Source organism: Beta vulgaris, chromosome 6, assembly GCF_026745355.1.
Source record: "Beta vulgaris subsp. vulgaris cultivar EL10 chromosome 6, EL10.2, whole genome shotgun sequence".
NCBI classification, from domain to species: Eukaryota; Viridiplantae; Streptophyta; class Magnoliopsida; order Caryophyllales; family Amaranthaceae; genus Beta; species Beta vulgaris.
The window spans coordinates 45,346,478-45,364,856 of record NC_079207.1 but is presented as its reverse complement, the minus strand read 5'-3'; the positions used below and the strand labels follow the sequence as shown (position 1 = coordinate 45,364,856).

The 18,379-nt window shown below is 38.0% G+C and overlaps 1 protein-coding gene across 1 annotated transcript in view; it reads left to right on the top strand.

Annotated features, from left to right (window-relative positions):
- LOC130591841 (uncharacterized) overlaps nucleotides 1-18,379 on the top strand; it is a 37,128-nt gene that overhangs the window by 1,870 nt on the left and 16,879 nt on the right. The window contains exon 3 of the mRNA XM_057395778.1: nucleotides 18,041-18,178. Within this exon, the coding sequence (XP_057251761.1) occupies nucleotides 18,041-18,178 (138 nt within the window). The remainder of the gene's footprint in view (nucleotides 1-18,040; nucleotides 18,179-18,379) is intronic.

Genomic DNA, 18,379 nt, shown 5'->3' with positions numbered 1-18,379 from the left:
AAGTTGATTCAATACTACAAAACCTCCTAATGTTCTTTTACTTAATTTGCTTAACATGGACACGTTGTTAAATAATTATTGAATGGATATTTTCAACACTGCTAGGAGTTATATCTTAAGAACAATACAAAATCTTCACTCTATGTCACTATGGTGGGGGCATCACATGAAAGAAGATGGTGGGGGCATCATAGGAAAGAAGCTGATTCAATGCAAAGATATTAAAGAAATAGTCATAACTTTAGTATACCATAACATAGTATCATAACTTCTGAATTTACGAATTTATTTATGAAACTTTTATGTATTCTTCTGAAATCAAGAGAGAAATTCACAAAAAAAGGAAATGCATATGACAAGTTAATATATATAAAAAAATTAGTTGCAACCAAATATGAATTTGGTCTTCACAGGAATTTCTGTTCAGGTATCTCTGATGGAAAAATCAAAGCTATTAATAATGGTAGCAGTTTTCGTACCGTTTCCTATTATATGGCTTAGAAACCTCTCTACTATAGCTTTTCTATCAGCCAATGGTATTATCATGTCAGCGTTTATTTTTCTGACAGTGACGGGTACAACAATATCTGGGGCAGTGAAAGCAAACCATAGAATACCAGGGCTGCAACTAAATAGAATTCCTCATGTATCTGGACTTTATACCTTTAGTTATGCAGGGCACATTGTTTTTCACTACATATATACATCCATGAAAGATCACTCCAAGTATAAGAAGGTAGATTCCACTATTCATTTCATAAAATCACAGTAAGATGATTGGCAAAAAGGAAATAAAAGTAATATACCTACTGAAGAGCTTATACCTCAATGACAACATAAGCATCTTATTATCTTCATATTTGGGATTGGAGCCTCAACTAGGTCCCTTTTTTCCAACTCAAAGAAACAATAATGAGATTTGACTAAATATCAGTTGTAACCAGCAAAAAAAATGCCATCTATGTTAACATCAACAGAAGACATCAGGGTTATGGTGTTGGCAGAGATGTTAAGGATGCCAATTTCGGTCCAATGGATTTCAGGGAAGGGGGTAATGGAGGCCCATCTATAACTGTTGGGCTCAACCTACTTAGTGCAAAGGGCCTGAGATACACAGGTTGCGTCTGATCTTAACCCCCGGAAACCACCCTCCCCTGCCCAAACCAAACATAAAAAGAAATGAAAAGGAAAAAGAAAGAAAGATGAAAAGTTGTTAATTTACTTGCACTTATGTTCTTTCCTGCACTATTGTCTTTACAAGTTGTTGTAATGAGCTTCACAATCACAACAGTCATCTCGCTTTACATAGCTTTGGCCTTCATAGGTGCAAAAATGTTCGACCCCAACATCAACTCCCAAATCACCCTCAATATGCCACAAGATTGCATTGCCACGAAAATCGCCTTATAGGCAACAGTGTTGACACCTATGACCAAATATGCACTCCAGTTTGCCCCATTTGCAATCCAACTCGATCACAATCTTCCATCATTCACAAATCCAGGACAAGGAAAATCACAAGGGGTAGCATAGGCTCGATTCTTCTGATAACTAAACTAACCCTTGCTCTCTTTGTGTCGTACTTCAAGTATGTTCTCAGTCCAACCGGCTCACTTGTATTTGGGACACTCCTGCTCAAGTTTTTATATTTTAGAAACCTATTAACACTCCCGTTCAAGTTTTTGGGATAATTTTGTACCTTTTGCAACCAAAATCTTATGATTACAACCAGATTTAGTACTAGTTGCAAAACAATGTCAATATTTAGGACGAGCTAAACAAACGAACGTTATTTGTCCTATTTTACCACCAGGTTTTCGTATGGTTGTAAACTTTGGTCGCAAATGAACTACATTCTTGTAGTGCTAGTTTTCATATTTACATGCTTTTATCAACGCGGTCTTCAAATAAATGCATCATAAATAATGAACTCATCACTCAAATTATACTTCCACTCTATCAACCAATCCCCACACGCTCAACAACTTGAATGAAAAAGAAATTGGGTTCATAAGATTTAAACTTTTTAAGCCAAGAAGCAACCTTTAAACTTAGAAAATTCATCAGATTTTTCGAACAAAAGAGTTTTGTAATTATAATGATATGTTGTTACAATCGATAATCCATATTCACTGGCCTACTTCGCTTCCAATCATAAATAGTCAATCAAATAGAGTTCAACAATTAATCTAAGGACTAAAATCAACATAGCTTTAAAAAATTCAATTGAAAACCCTAATTTCTAAATATTCAGTAGTGAAGAATTCATACCTTGCAAATTCAGTCCCACTCAATCGTAAAGTAGTAATCAATAGAGTGAGTGATCTGAGTGAGGACGACTGAGAAAGTGAAGGAAGGCGAAGGGAGGGACGGCGGAAGCCAAGGATGGTAGAGGTCCACAGAGGGAGGGACGGTGCGCGCGAGAAAGGGTTATATTGAGAGAGAGTTTCAATTGAGGGAAAAGTGAGGGTCGAACATTATTTTAATGTAGATATATTATTGGGAGGGTTATTTTAATATTCCTAGTGTTACTATTTTAAAAGTGGTACCTATATTAAAGTTCTAGTGTTAATATTTTAAAAGTGTTACCTAAATGTGTTACTTATGGTCAATTATGTAGTAATGATGTGTTATCATGTGTGCATATATGTGTGTATGTATGTGTGACTCGATGATTGACGCTAGAATCCTATGGCTATGTACGATAGGATGCAATGCTTGACACAATGTTTGGACGATGTAAATTTGTAATGCAGATGTAGAGGTGTGACACTAATGTAGAGGTATGACATGCAGATGATATAATGACACTAATGCAGATGATATGATTTGATCATTCCATTAGAAGCTCAAATTTTCGTCTAAAAAACTGTTTTTGAAATAGGATAAAGGGTAAGCCCCCAAGGATGATCCATGTAAGCAATGTTTAATTTGAAATGTGTCGTAGTTGTTACGTGTCTAAGTGAGCCCATTAAACAATTAGGATTTCGTACGGCTCTGGAGCCCACAATCTTTTGTATTGACTAGTAATGAAGTCCTTGTTAAGGTACACTTGGAGCCTATTTAAGAGGAGACATGGGAAGCCCCCAAGGATAATATATTGGATTTGAAATATATTATAGAACGAGATTTTGTAGCTCTTGAGTTCTATATGATTCGAGGGTTGTATGTCAAGGTCTAAGTGAGCCCATAAAGTAGGTTCGGTCTTGTATCGGTGTGGGTTTTAAAACCCAAGATTTCACATATGGACTTGTAATGAAGTCCTTATTACAATAGGTCTGGACTTGGAGATTGTGATTTTCTGGATGGACCAGTGACCAAGCCCCACTAAGATGGATTTGATGAAGTACTAGCCTGATTAGTTGATTTTAAAGATATCTCGTCATGCTCAGTGAAAGTTCGATCGAAGATTCCATAAAGAGTTCCTAAGGTGAGAGATACAAGAAAGGCTAAAGAAAGGAACACTCGAAAGATGAGGCGTTGTCATAGCGTTGAGTGTTGAAAGGTTTTGCTAAGGTTGTCTTAGAAGCAATAATGTGGCTTAGAAAAAGGAAGTGATTAGTATAATAAAAGGCGGAGTCATAATGAATCGACTCACGCAATGTGGTAGGCCAATGATGCAGGATCAAATCCCATTCGATGTTCTAAGGGTAGGGATGAGCATTTAAAATTCATGATTTGGGAGATCGCTTTTTTCTTATTCTTTATTCTTTCCTCGATTCAAACAAAGTGGAGCAAGATATTAGTCACAATAAGGTACTAGATGGGGAGACATGATTATGTATCTACAGTATTATAATGGTTTTTAAGTTACTTTAGGCTAGTTTTTAGTTATTTCCTTAAGTTGTGCAATTTTCCTCCTTATTTCGTTTCAGAGTTTGGGAGTGTGCTTGGAGAGAACATGCGCAATTTCGGATACTAAAATCGAAGAGATTGGTCAAGGAAGCATAACCGAGTTCATGGGGGCAAACATAAGAAGTTTAGGAATGGTCTGCGTAAAAGAGTCAACTTCAAATGGATATAACTTTTAGCATACACGACTTTTTTGGGTGATTCAAGTTAATTATGAAAGCTTGGCTCGATCAATTTCCAAAGAGTGTTCACAAGCCCAATTTTGATGAAAAAAGATTGAGTCATGGCCATTTGAAAATGTGTCGACGAAATTGACCAAGTTACGTGAGCACTCGAGTCAACTGACTCGTCCAGGTTCATTTGCGAAAAACTGAAATTTCAGTTGTGTTAATCCGACAAGACCAAAGCAACCTCAATCCAAGCACTCGGGTCACTCCAAACCTCCCGTCTCGCTTGTTTCCTGAAAGTCCTTTATAAATCCTCTTATTGAACAAGGGTTAATCTGTACTTATACTTAGTTTAGTTAAGCACTATATCAGACAAGTTTATTTATGTTAATTTGGGAGGCACATTATATTTTAATATATGGAGATTTTATTTTTGTGAGCATTTCAAATTCTTAGAACCTTAGGAGAGAGAAATTGGCAAAATCAATGAGAAATCATATATTTTGAGATTCAAGGGTGACAAAGCATTGAATCTTCAACAATGAGTTCATGAGTATATCTTATTCTCTCTCCTCTTTTGACTACTTTATTTTAATTCTTTTCATTAGATTCATTTATTCATGGTTAGTTTAATTCTTTGTGTATTATTTTTCTTACTTTAACTAGTGTTAAATCAATATATTATCATATTGTTTAGTTGTTAATATTTTTATCTTATAATCATCATGATTTGTGAGTAGCTATTTCTTTCGGAAGGGTTTGAAGCGAGAATGAGTTCATGAACCTCTAAATCCAACATTGAATTTGACTTGTGATAATTTTGGTTAATTGATTTGACATTCTTTTATAAATGTTTATGTGATTGGCAATCATAGGGGCATAATTTCGTGAAGGATCGAGAGATGAAGTGAAAGGGTTGCCTCAAATTTATTATGGGCTTATGGGACAATGATAACAGGGACTACAATGCCTAGAGGACTTTTTTTTTTTTTTGTTTATGTTCATCATTTTATATTGATATGCTTGGTTGAATGCTTTAGTCGCCATGACAACAAATCTTCAGTAGGAGAGTAGGTCAATCTAATTAGCTTGAGAGAGTGGTTAGAGTGCCAATGGATGAACGATTCCCCTCAATTGATTAATTAGTTTGTGAATGAGTTGGTACCAACGGTGAACAATTCCCCTCAATTGATTATTTGATTTGTGAATGAGTTGATTGGTGGGTACCATTTTTCAAAGTCATTTAATTGGTTTGTGAATGAGTTGATTGGTGGATACCATTTTCCAAAGTCATTTTTCTTATTTTGTTTTCGTCTGTAAATCTTCAAAGACTTAGACTTGGGTTAGCTTATCATAAATTGATTCTTAGTTTGTGCTTGCATTAGTACTTGTGGATTCGACCCTTTGTTTTCCTTATATTTGGTGGTTTAGATATCTTTGACGTGTTTATAATGAGCGTGTCAAGCACATAAGAAAAGGAGGCGCAGATCCATTAGAACAAAAGAATAATTTTTACTAGCATTGAAGAATGAAGAAGAAGCCCAAAACACAAAATGATTGCTCGAAATAAATAAATAGTTTAACATCAAACTGAACATCTTAAAAGGAAAAAAAAAACACAAAAGGAATAAGGAAAAGGTCAAATTTTCCTTCCAATATATTAGTGAATTTTTATAAGGTATGTGTATGTGCATTAATATGTATGCATACTTGTATAAAATATATGTATATATACTGTAGATATTCAAATGAAATATGTTTTAGAGATTAGTGTTTATATGAAGAATCTTTTTGCTAACATTATAGTTCTTTTTCTTGTTTTTCTATTTTTTGGAATATGTTGACCCTTGTACACGTGTGTTGGGGTTTCATTATTTAAACTATATATTCTCGCACCTTTGTCTTTCTCTCTCTTCTCTGTCTTCCTTAAGTTTTGGATCTACCATTTGTTATGCATTCCGCTTCTTTCTTCATCATTTTTTTACTCTTTCCCCTTATCTTTTATTAGCTTCTTACTAAACATTTCCTTTTTCTTATGGGATCTCAAATCAACCAACATGACTTCACCAAGAACTAATAAAATCAATGCAATTTATAAAGAAATTGGCGACAAGGAGTTCAAGCTTTGTTATCCGAGAAGAACCAAAATAATACAGTGTAAGAGGTAGAACTATTCAAATTTCCTCTTTAATTACCTTATTGAATTTTAATAGATTTCATTTGTTTTAGTTGTTTTACTAGCTTTTATTTTGATTTAATCTATATATTTATATTGAAGTTCTATTTATGTTTATATCAAAACTTTATTAGATGTAATCAATGGTTGCTTAAAAGTTCATAAATAATAAGATGATAAATTTTATATTTCATAATATTTCTTCCTAAAATATGGTGAACATGGAGATGAAAATTTAAATGGAAATTTGTTTCCCCATTTCCCTTGATTCTTATAAGGTCGATGAAAATTCGAAATTAATTAATGAAAAATGGATGACGGGTGGAGCACGTGACATATTGGTCGCTTGGGGTGGTGCTCCATTGCATTCATTACTCATCCATTCACTCATTAAATATATTTATATATTGATATTACTAAAAATTATGAAAATAAAAGGAAAAATTAATTCTAACATAGAATTTCCTTTTTAAAAAGTTTATTTGTCGTTTTTCTCTTCTCTATTTTTTAACAAATTTAACTATTTATCAGTGAAAATAATTATCTTTTAAAGAATATGTGGACATCTTTATTTTAAGACAGCTTTACCTGTTATATACACATACATTAAAGTAGAAGTTATTCAAAGATGTTGTGTATTCTAAAGTCATCTTCTGAAGCCATTAAATAGACAATTAAAACATTACCCCCTCCATTTCAAAATATAAGGCACGCAAGATGTTTGAGGTCGAACTTTGACTGTTAATTAATTACTCTGATTTATATTGATAGAAATTTTTTTAAAAAATAACGTTACTGTAGTATTTTCAAGACGAATCCAACGGTATGAGTTTTACAATTTAATTTATCATATTGCGAGAGATATTTGTGGTCAAAGCAAATTTTCGTAAAGCGTGAATGTATTATATTTTGAAACAAAGGGTGTTTAATAGTTGCATTGGAATTCAACATAGAGGATATATTGAATATCAATAACCTATTAGGATTAAAATTAATATAAATTGTTCAAATTAGGCTAGTTTTTAAAAATGGTTGTTTGCAATATGCTATATTTAGTATCGTCCTAAAAACTATACTCCCTCCATTTCTATTTGTTGTTACCAATTTTCCAATAATGTTTCTAAAGTTATTCTTGAAGATGATGTTACCATACTTTATGGTTACTAATTTCGGACGAGTCATAATACTTTATCCACATTGTTTTACGGGTTGGTATCATATCACAACTATGACAAAATATTTAAAAATTTAGATTTATTTTGGATGTTATACGTCAATAAACTATGTCTAGTAATTCATGATAATCCATACTTGAAAATCGAAAGTATTGAGAACTTCAGGAAACATACATAACATTCTCTTTACCGATTTACACTTTTGAATATCTCAAGATAAATATATACTCCTATAAGGCTATAATTGTACATCATGATTAATTGAGTCCTTCGTACTGAAGTAATCATCAAACTATCAAAGTTTTTTGTTTTATTTGGTAAAGCTTGTTAATATTCTACTCAGATTTTTACATTATATTGACAGTGGAGGGAAAACAAGGAATGAGTTATAACCTACATGTCATGTATCAAAGAGCGAAAGGCATATCTGTAAAGGTGGACATAGGCCGGGCCCACCGCTACATGGACCATGGACCTATCACAGTCAATATTTCGGTTCGAGCCCGTCTATATGACCCATTATTTTCGGACCATTCCGGCACGAGCCCGTCTATATGGCCTGTGGGCCGCCTCACACACCGAATATCTTTTTTTGTTTTTTAGTCTGAGATTGCCAAAAATTATAAAAAAAAACTATAAAACACGGGTCAGATTCGCATGAGACACGAGCCTGGCCTGCAGAACGTGAACCTAGGCCAGTTTGTAGACAAAATATGAAAATTTCAGGCCCGATACAGCCCGCCATTCATGGGCTCGGGCCCAACATATTGATGTCCAAAGTCCACGAGCCAAGTCTGTAAAGTGTAAACAGGTCCAGCCCGGCCATGCCCAGGTGCCAAGCTAAGACCATCCCAAAGCGTAAAAGAGAAAAATTTAAAAGAAAAGAAAATGATTGCACTTTAAAATCCTCACTTCTTTCCGAAATTCAGTTGTTATCTCTCTATTATTAGGCTTCTATCTCCTCGTGTTTTGGACTTACTGTTCACAATCTTCAGCTTATACCAATTTAATTGGTAAAAAGTTTTTGTCCTTTAAATCTATAAGATTATGAACAAAATTTGCTAAGCATGTCGTGGCCATTGTAATTCATCAAGTGCCGAACTTTTTGGGGATTTATTACATTATATATTTAGTACCAAAATATTTAGAATGTGGCGACACTTCTCTTTATTTAGTCTTGATCTTTCTCTCTACATTCTTTGTCTTTCTTTGAAAAGCTTCGTAGATACATGAAGAATTCCATGAAATAAAAGAAAATCAGAACATTGTCCCATTTTAAATATTTTTTACAGTAGTTATTATTTGAGGTATGAAGCTTCGTATTTATAGTAACTAGATTTTGATTGAAAATGTGAAAATGTGAACTAGGCATAATTCTGCCTTTCTACGGTAATTATGGATTGAAGTTTGAAGTTTCGTACTTTTAGAGCATCATTATTGATGATTGAGAAATAAGATCATCCCACTCTCTTTCTAACTTTTTCTCTCCAAATTCCTCACACTACTTGCAAACTTCAGTTTGTTTCCAAATCCCTCACAATATTCAATAAAATACTACTTGTAATAACTAGATTTTCAGGATGATGGTTGGACTATTGCAAGTAGCATTATATTGAATATAGAGTTTTGGTCAGAAACAACCTTATAAATTTTTCTTTGTGACAAACAATTATTAAATGCGATTTTCTTGTCAGATCAAACCCTTCAATCATTTTTTGGCATTGACTTGATTTTTCCGGCGAAGACTTTTTTTTTACCCCCTTCCCTCTCTTTTTCCCTCCAATTTCTTATTTCAAACCATTCTCTCTCCTCTCTTTCACTTCCTTCCCCGACCCTCATCCTCTCACGCAACATCCTTCTCTCCTCCACCCTCGCTGAACGCTGCCACTGAACACGGCCACTGAATGCCGCCACTGCTACTCATCCTCTTTCTTTCTCTCCAAAATTTATCGCCTCTATTTTCTAGTCTTCATTCTTACTGTTAATGGCAACAAGCTTTGGGGAGGGGGGGGGGAGTTTTCTTAGGTTAACATCATTGGAGGGTCATGGTTTCTTACTGGTTAATGGCAACAAACTGAATTTTTTATGCAACAATGGTGAGATGAGAGAAAAGAGATGAAATGACAAGTTCACAGGAGATTCAAATGGGGGTTGACATTTGAAAGAGAGGAGAGAGAGAATGGTTTCTTTAGGTTTAAAATAGAGGATTCTGCCCTAGGCTTCTGGCCAATGCCGATGTGGTGGCTTCTTGTGCGAATGAGAAGGCAAGATAGTGAGGATGGAGGATGGAGAATGGGGGTGAGGCTCGAGGTTGGGGTGGGGTTGGGAGGAAGAAATTGGAGGGGAAAAGAGAGGGAAGAGGGTAAATAAAAAATCTTCGCCGAAAAAATCAAGTCAATGCCAGAAAATGGTCGAAGGGACTAATCTGACAAGAAAATCGCGTTTAAAGGTTGTTTCTCACAAAAAAAAAAAAAATTATAAGGTTGTTTCTCACAAAATAACACTTTTAAACGGTTGTTTCTAACGAAAAAATCTTAAATATTTTTAGTTCCTTGTAGTTAATGATTACAATTTTATCATAAGTACCAATGATAGCTGTTAATATATGATCAATAATAGCACAAAATTGTTTATCCAACAATTAAGTAAACCAATTTTAAAATGAATTTAATTGATCAAATCTAAAATGACATAAACTTTGCAGTATTTAGAATCACATAAGATCTTTTAAAATTTTCTCAATATGTAAGTAAAAAAGAAAATAAGAAATTATCTTTATAGAAAAATTCAGTCATGTGGGGTCTTGTTTGATTCATCTCAATTAGTACTTTGATAATATTAGATTGTTACAACTTTTACAAATACATACTTATATACTTACATGTAGTTATAATCGAAGATGTGCATGGGAAACTATGCAATTTAAACTAGGAACATCAATAAGGAATGGAGAGAGAATGTTCTATCGAAGCTTCATGTATGCATTAAAAAATGGGGATTTGTTAAACATCACCCCGATTTACTTAAAATCACTCCAACTCCCCGCTAAAAGTACCATCATATCCTTACTATATTTTTTTAATTTTTTACTCCAACTTAACTCCTCCTCTGATTCATATTCTCTCTCATTTTCGCAATCACCACTGACGATCAACACCGGTGAGCACCACCGACGAACACAAAATTCTGACGCGGTAAATTTTTTTAACGAATTCCATGGGGCTGGCGTGTGACCTGCACGTTGGCCCCATGGAATTCGTTAAAAAAAAAGTACATTGCAGGGGAAAAACATTACAACGTCGGAAAGACATTGTTGTCGTCGGTGGTGATCGTCGGTGGGTTGGAGGTAGTGATTGGTAGTTAGTGATTTTAGGTGGTGGTGGAGAGAGAGTTGTAAAAGCGGCCAAGGGTATAATGGTACATTTACAAAGTAGTTGGGGTGATTTAAAGTAATTTCAGGGTGATGAATAGAAGTTCAGTTAATAAAGAGACTTTATACTTCCTCCATTAATTTTAAATGAAAACTAGGGTCTTGGAACGACGATTTAGAAGAAGGTAGACATAGAGAGAGAAAAAGATGGACTCATGTGTTGATGAGACAAATAGAAAGAAGTGAATACCAAATAAAGTAACGCTCCATCTATTTTAAAACGGCCTAAAATGGTAAGTGTTTCATTTATTTTAGAATGGAAGAAGTATTATATTTCATATAGGTATATAATAAATTGAGTGATTAGATTTTCATTCAAAGTAAGAGTATAAAAAAATACTCATCCCTAAGCTCCATTGATTAAAGCTAAGAAGTTTTAAATTGATGAGCATAACTTTTTATTTCTTGGCTACATTGATAAGGTTTCTGTCAAGAAATTAAGGATGCTAATGTGTGCTGAGAGACTTAACATGGGCCCCTAGAAGGTACGCCTAAACTCCGTTATCCGTACGTCGGAATCCTGCAAACCAGGTTTGCCTACCCAGGGGGTGGTCTCGGGATCGCCCCTCCGATGGCCAAGCGAGTAGGGAGAGAAAGTGATCAATGTAGAGAGAGATGCTCTGGGTTTTGTAGCTTAGAATTGCTTACCTTTTGATCGATGAGACACCGCTATTTATAGAGGATGAGACCTCCAATAAATAAGGGTATTTTAGTCAACTCTAGCTAGTGGAGGATTAGCTTCCCTAGATGTAGGGGTATTTTAGTAACTTTGCTATAGGTTGGCTGCTCCAAGAAATGGTCCCAAAAAATTAGCCCCACGCCAAGTAACCAAAGTGGAAATCGCCATTTTAGAGCGGTTGATTGGCGGAATAGGATGATTGCATTTTTGCCGATATTGAGGGGGACCAGCGAATCTTCATCCCTGATCGTAGTGGAGGAAATCTTCTGGCGCTAGAATTAACCAAGCACGGGGGTCTCCCGAACTTTTGCGAGGCCCTGGCCGAGTGGCTCCCCAGGCCGAGGGGGTGCCCTGGCCAAGTGACTCACTTGTCCGAGTGGGGGCCCTGGCCGAGCGGGTGCCCTGACCGAGAGGGTGCCTTGGTCGAGCAGGTGCGATGGTCAAGCGGGTACCCTGGCCGAGTGACTCTTCTGGCTGAGTGACTCCCCTGGCCAAGCGGATATCAATGAAGTACTTAGCCTAAATTTGACTAAGTATAAGAGCCGGTCGACAAAGGAGAAGGGGTCTCCTAGTGGCCGAGTGGGTCGGACGCCACTCGGATGAGGGGATAATGAGCCACATGTTGTCCGAGTGGGTGCCAATGAAGTACTTAGCTTGAATTTGGCTAAGTATGAGAGCGACCCGTCAAAGGAGAGGGATCTCCTAGTGGCCGAGTGTGTTGGATGCCACTCAGCTGAGGGGGGTCCCATGCTATCCGAGTAGGTGCCAATGAAGTACTTAGCTTGAATTTGGCTAAGTATGAGAGCTACTCATTAAAGGAGAGGGGGTCTCTAGTGGCCGAGTGGGTCGGGCGCCACTCATATGAGAGGCTAATGAGCCCCATGTTGTCCGAGTGGGTGTCAATGAAGTACTTAGGTTTAATTTGGCTAAGTATTTGAGTGACACTCCTCGAAATACTGAGGGAGATTGTGGATGCTCCTTGGCACGTTGAGGGCTTCTGATCCCCAAGTGGCCGAGAGAGGTCCTTAGCCTTTTTTCGGCTAAGTATTTAAGTGACGCTCCTCGAAATCCTGGGGGAGGTCATGGACACTCCTCGAGATGCTGAGAAATGTCCTTAGGCTTATTTCGGCTAAGTATTTGAGTGACACTCCTCGAAATGCTGAGGGAGGTCATGGACGCTCCTCGAGATGCTGAGGAAGGTCCTTAGCCTTATTTCGGCTACGTTAGTAGGACGCTCCTCTTATGACCGGGGAGGTCATGGACGCTCCTCGAGATGCTGAGGGAGGTCCTTAGCCTTATTTTGGCTAAGTATGTGAGTGACGCTCCTCGAGATGCTGAGGGAGGTCATGGACGCTCTTAGAGATGCTGAGGGAGGTCCTTAGCCTTATTTCGGCTAAGTTAGTAGGACTCTCCTCTTATGACCGGGCAGGTGCCAATGAGAGAGCTTCTCGACTCGGGAGGGCTAGTTAGCCCCATGTTTCCCGAGGAGATCCTACGACGCTACTTAGATCCCGAGTTGGTCCAATTGTTGATACTTAGTGGTTTTTTGGCTAAGTTGGCCGGGGGCTTCTCCATGATTAAATGTCATTGGAGGAGTTCTTGACTCGGGGGAAACGAACGTCATCGTACCTCCATCGAGTGTATTAATTGGACCAGCTGAGGGGTTAAAGAAATTAACCCCACGCTGAATGATCGGATAGGGCAGACATGTTCTTTCCCCAAGTGGTCGTCCAGCGAAATTGAGAGAGTCTCTTGTCGGGGGTGCCATGTTGGTCCCGGGAGGGGGGAGGGTTCAAGATTATGCCTTGTTTCTAGGTACCTGATGTGCAGGAGCCCCAAATGTTGTGCTTCTTGAGGCCGTGCTAGGTGAGCTTCATGAGGGAACCGAGATAAAGTTCCCGAGTTGGGAAGATACTTAATCCCCAAGTTCGGGAGGAGCCTCAAATTTCTCGAGTGGACACAACTCTGTCCATTTTATCTTGCTAGGGGACTGAATTATACTGACTCGATTCTCCAAGTTGGCCCTCAAGTCTTTCGAGTTGGGTGTTGAGATATTTAGCCAAATTGAGGTTAAGTGTTTAGCCCCCTGGCAAGACCGAGAAGGGTAATGGACCAATTCGGGGGTTAACGAGCCCTCCATAGTGATCCCGATTGTCTTCAAGGTATTTACTTAGTTTTTTCTTGACCGATCTGGGTGACGTAAGGTTTTTGATCGTGTGCCTTTGAGGATGAGATAATTTCTCCTTGGTAGAGTACGCATCTAAGGCCGAGTAGATGCCCCAGTTGAGTGAGCACCCAAGGATGACTGGGTACCTTGAAGGAGTAGGTACCGTTGATGAGTTGGTGCCTTTGATGAGTAGGTACCGTTGATGAGTCGGTGCCTTGGATGAGTAGGCACCTCTAGCTGAACTGTACCATAAACTTGAGGGTGTCATTGTTTATTTAAGAGGGGTTTTGCGGTTCCGAGTCACCACATCCCTTGTTCGGTTCAGTTTTCATGGGTTGGGTGTTCTTCGATACAAATTCTTCCGAGTGATAACATGTTTTTGGAGAACCTTGAAAGGCTTGAGTACTTTGAAGGTTGATGCAATCCAGCCGGTTAGGCTGAGCATCCTTGGAGGGGTGAATGATCTCTTCGCGACGAGTGAAAACCATACCAATCCAACTTTGCTGGGGACATGAGCTGCCATCAAGGTGACGTCTGTTGCAGTTATGGGTGGAGGGTCAGCTGCATAAATCTGACCCGATGTCCCGGGATGACCGACTTCTCGATGGATTCCTCATTGTCGTGCACCGTGAAATCAACATCATTTGGATAGAAGGATAGCATTGTAAGTGCCTATGGGATGCTTGAGCTCTCCATAACGGTTGGCTTGGGAGTGTGTCTTCTTGGTTGGGGCCATTGCTGAGCAACAAGGAGGTGAGTTTTGCTGAGTAGCAACTGGTTGAATCTTGCTAAGTGGTGGCGAAGTAACTTCTTGTACTATCCCCCCCGACGACGCCTAATTGTTTATGTCAAGAAATTAAGGATGCTAATGTGTGCTAAGAGACTTCATGTGGGCCCCAAGAAGGTACGCCTGAGCTCTGTTATCCGTACGACGGAATCCTGCAAAACAAGGTTAGCCTACCCCATGGGTGGTCCCGGGTATGCCCCTCTGACGCTCAAGTTAGTAAATGATTGAGGTAGAGAGAGAAAGCGATCAATGTAGAGAGAGATACTCTAGGTTTTGTAGATTAGAATTGCTTACCTTTTGATAGATAGACACCGCTATTTATAGTGGATGGGACCGCTAGTAAATGAGGGTATTTTAGTCAGCTCCAGCTGGTGGAGGATTGACTTTCCTACATATTATAGGTGTATTTTAGTAACTTTACCATAGGTAGGCTGGTCCAAGAAATGGGCCCAAAAAGTTAACAAGAGTTATGACATTAGGAGTGATGGTAAATTAACTATCTTTGTAAACATGAGGTTAGGGATTGAATCATATAACAGAGATTTTGTATAACTCCATTGTTTCTCCTGAATGCCCCTCGTTGTTTATCACATCGAGTCATTTGAGAATGGTAATCATGTTTTCAGATTTCATTGAAGTAAATTTTCCTTTCTATTTATTTATTTTTAAGGGATTTCGTATGTTACTTTAATTGGCAACTATTTGATATACAAAATTTGTTGTGAATTATTAGTTGAATTTTATTTGTTTTATCCTAATAAGTTTTAGATGTTCAACATATCCTTTTAGAATATATTTTTTTATCTTTTTCTAACTCTCTCTGTATTTTTCCTCCATTAATTATTTGCCGACCTTAAATATCTTTCAATATATATTACTTCTAGTAAAGATCATAATTACTGAATATTATTAATAAAGCACTTACTGGGACAAAATCAAACAAGAACATACATCATTGTGTTTTTTCTTAAATATTAAGAAGAATTTAAAAGATATTTTATAATCGTAAATAGTGTCAATAATATTAGTAGGATGAACAATATAATATACAGGGATTATATTTTATCATGAAAGAAGTTTCCTTTGACGCATTTCATCCTCGGCATATATCATTGCAAACTAGTCTAACCCTTCAAAATATAACTAAAACATATTTATTTGGAAAATTTATTACGGTTTCTTCACCAAGTACCCCCCGAATTTCCAAAAAAAATCACCAGGTACCCCCCATATTTTCAAAATTAACAGGGTACCCCTCAGTTTTATGTAAACACACCCAGATACCCTTAGTGACTAACGGCAGTTAACACTATTAGTTTTAACCCTAATTAAACCCTAATTAGCCCCAATTAACCTATCTTAACCCTAACTTCTAAACCCTACCCTAACCCTAACCCTAACCCATCCTCCCACCACTCACACCACCACCCTCCCACCACGCCACAACCCAACAGCCCCCCTTCCCCAGCCCAGCAGCACCCCCCTTTCCCCTGCCGCAACTGCCCTCCCATTCGCAGCCCCTCCTTCCTCCCCCACCCTTTGCAGCCCTCCCCCCAACCCCAGTTGAGTTTCGCAGCCCCTCCCCCCACCCCCGTCGAGTTTCGAAGCCCCTCCCCCACCCCCGTCGATCGAGTTTCGAAGCCCGTCCCCCACCTCCGTCGAGTTTCGAAGCCCGTCCCCCACCGCCGTCAAGTTTCAAAACCCCACCTCTGTCGATTTTCGATTTTCTAAGCTCGAAACTCGACGGGGGTGGGGTTTCAAAACTCAACAGGGGTGGGGGTGGGGCTTCAAAACTCGACGGGGGTGGGTGAGGGGCCGCGAAACTCGACTAGGGGTGGGGGGAGGGGCTACGAAGGGTGGAGAAGGGAAGAGGGGTTGCGAAGGGGTGGGCGGTTGCGAAGGGGTGGGCGGTTGCGGCTGGGGGAAGGGAGTGCAGCTGGGTTCGGGAAGGGGGGCTGCTGGGCTAGGGGAGAGGCAGGGGTGGTGGCGTGGTAGGAGGGTGGTGTAAGTGGTAGGAGGATGGATTAGGGTTAGGGTTAGGGTTTGGGGTTAGGATTAGGGTTTGGATTAGGAATTAATTAGGATTAATTAAAGAATATTGGGGTTACTAACTAACGGTGGTTAACGTCGTTAGTCATTAAGGATGTTTGGGTGCATTTACATAAAACTGAAGGGTACCCTGTGAATTTTGAAAACATGGGGGTTACCAGGAGAATTTTTTGAGAACTCGAGGGTACTTGGTGAAAAAACCTAGGTTGTTTGAAATCTTATATAAATACCAAGGTTGACTAATTTTTTTTGGAATCAATGGCACTTAATAGAATCTTGAAAACACGTTAGTTTTACGCTGTTAGTGGCACGTAAAGTTACGATTTTTCCCTTTCCCACTACAACCACAGTTGCCGCCACAACACCCCCACCTACCCAAAAATTGACCCACCCATAACCACAACCAACTACAAAACACCACCACCGTCACCCACTCAACAATCATCCCACCCCACCACCCTAACCAACTACGAAATCACCACCACCTCCGCCCACCAATTTATCAACCTACACCACAATACTAACCAACTATGAAACCACCACCACCACCTCATAATGGTTGTTAGGAAAGAGAAGGAAATTGCAAGGGTAGTGAGTTTTGTGGGGTTTGCGAAAATCTATTAAGTGGTAGTGATTCCAAAAAAAAATGGCAAAAAGTTGGTATTTATATACAATTACAGACAATTTAAGTATATATTTGAAAAAAAAGGTCTCCAAAGTGTGGTATACTGGTATTTATTAACAAAAAATTCCTATTTATATTGTTTTATGATTAGATTATGAATGTAATCTGTGTAGGTTCATTATTAAATGGTAATGATGCCATTTTGAGGCATTAATCTAGTGTGAGAAGATTATATTTTATAACTATTTTTCGTCATTTATTGGTAATTAGGTAGGTAATGAAATCATAGTATACTCCCTCCGTTTTCTAAAGATCTCCCTCTTTCCGTTTAAGTGCGTTTCCAAAAGATCTCCCTTCTTTTACTTTATTCTTTATTTGGTATTTGTTTTTCTCTTTTTTATCCTCTCATGTCCTTATCATATGATCCACCATTACATTATTAATTCAATTTTACTCCCTTTCTTTCTTTTACTTTAACCCTTTTTTATTTGTTTATTTATCTTAACCCCTTTATCTCTCCTACTTTACTCACCCCACACCCCCACAAAATTGATCCTCATTGGTATCTCTGTATCTGTTAGAACAGTAACAAGGAAGATCTTTAGAAAATGGAGGGAAAACTATGTTAGCACCCTATGCGTTGCGTGATTTTTAAATTTTCGTTTTGGTGTGTGTATTACAGGGGGTAGATCTTGAAGATATCTTTCTTCTGAATAAGTGGGAGACAAAAGCTGGATGATTTGAGCACGCTAAGGCTAAAGCATATTTGTAAGACAATCAAGATTTGCAATTGAACAGTTTATACCTCCTCTTAAAAGAAAGATGAAAAGTGTGATGCTCAGGTTGATTGATCAATTTTTGGTTAGACTGTTAACTTTATGTTAAGTTAAAAGCTAACTTTTTTCTTATAAATTTGACATTATTATAATTATATTTGCTTCTGATTTATGGTACAGTGGTCAAGTAAGAAAACCAAATGAGATGCAGAGGCTTATTCTAACCACTTTTGTTGGGATAATGTTTGGGTTCTTTTTAGGGGTATCATTTCCTTCACACCCTCTCGCAGAGAAGGTACAGAAAAGTGATTCATTCAAATCTCAATACTTCCCCAGTTTTGTTTCAAATGCAATAAAGGGATATTTTTTGTGAGATATAAAATATTCATTTGTTGCATTTAAAACAAAATCGAGGAAGTATATTTTTTCCTTTTACCGAAATTCTCATTATTATTAACAAGAAAAGTAATCGAGATTTTGCCACTTATACTTTGGA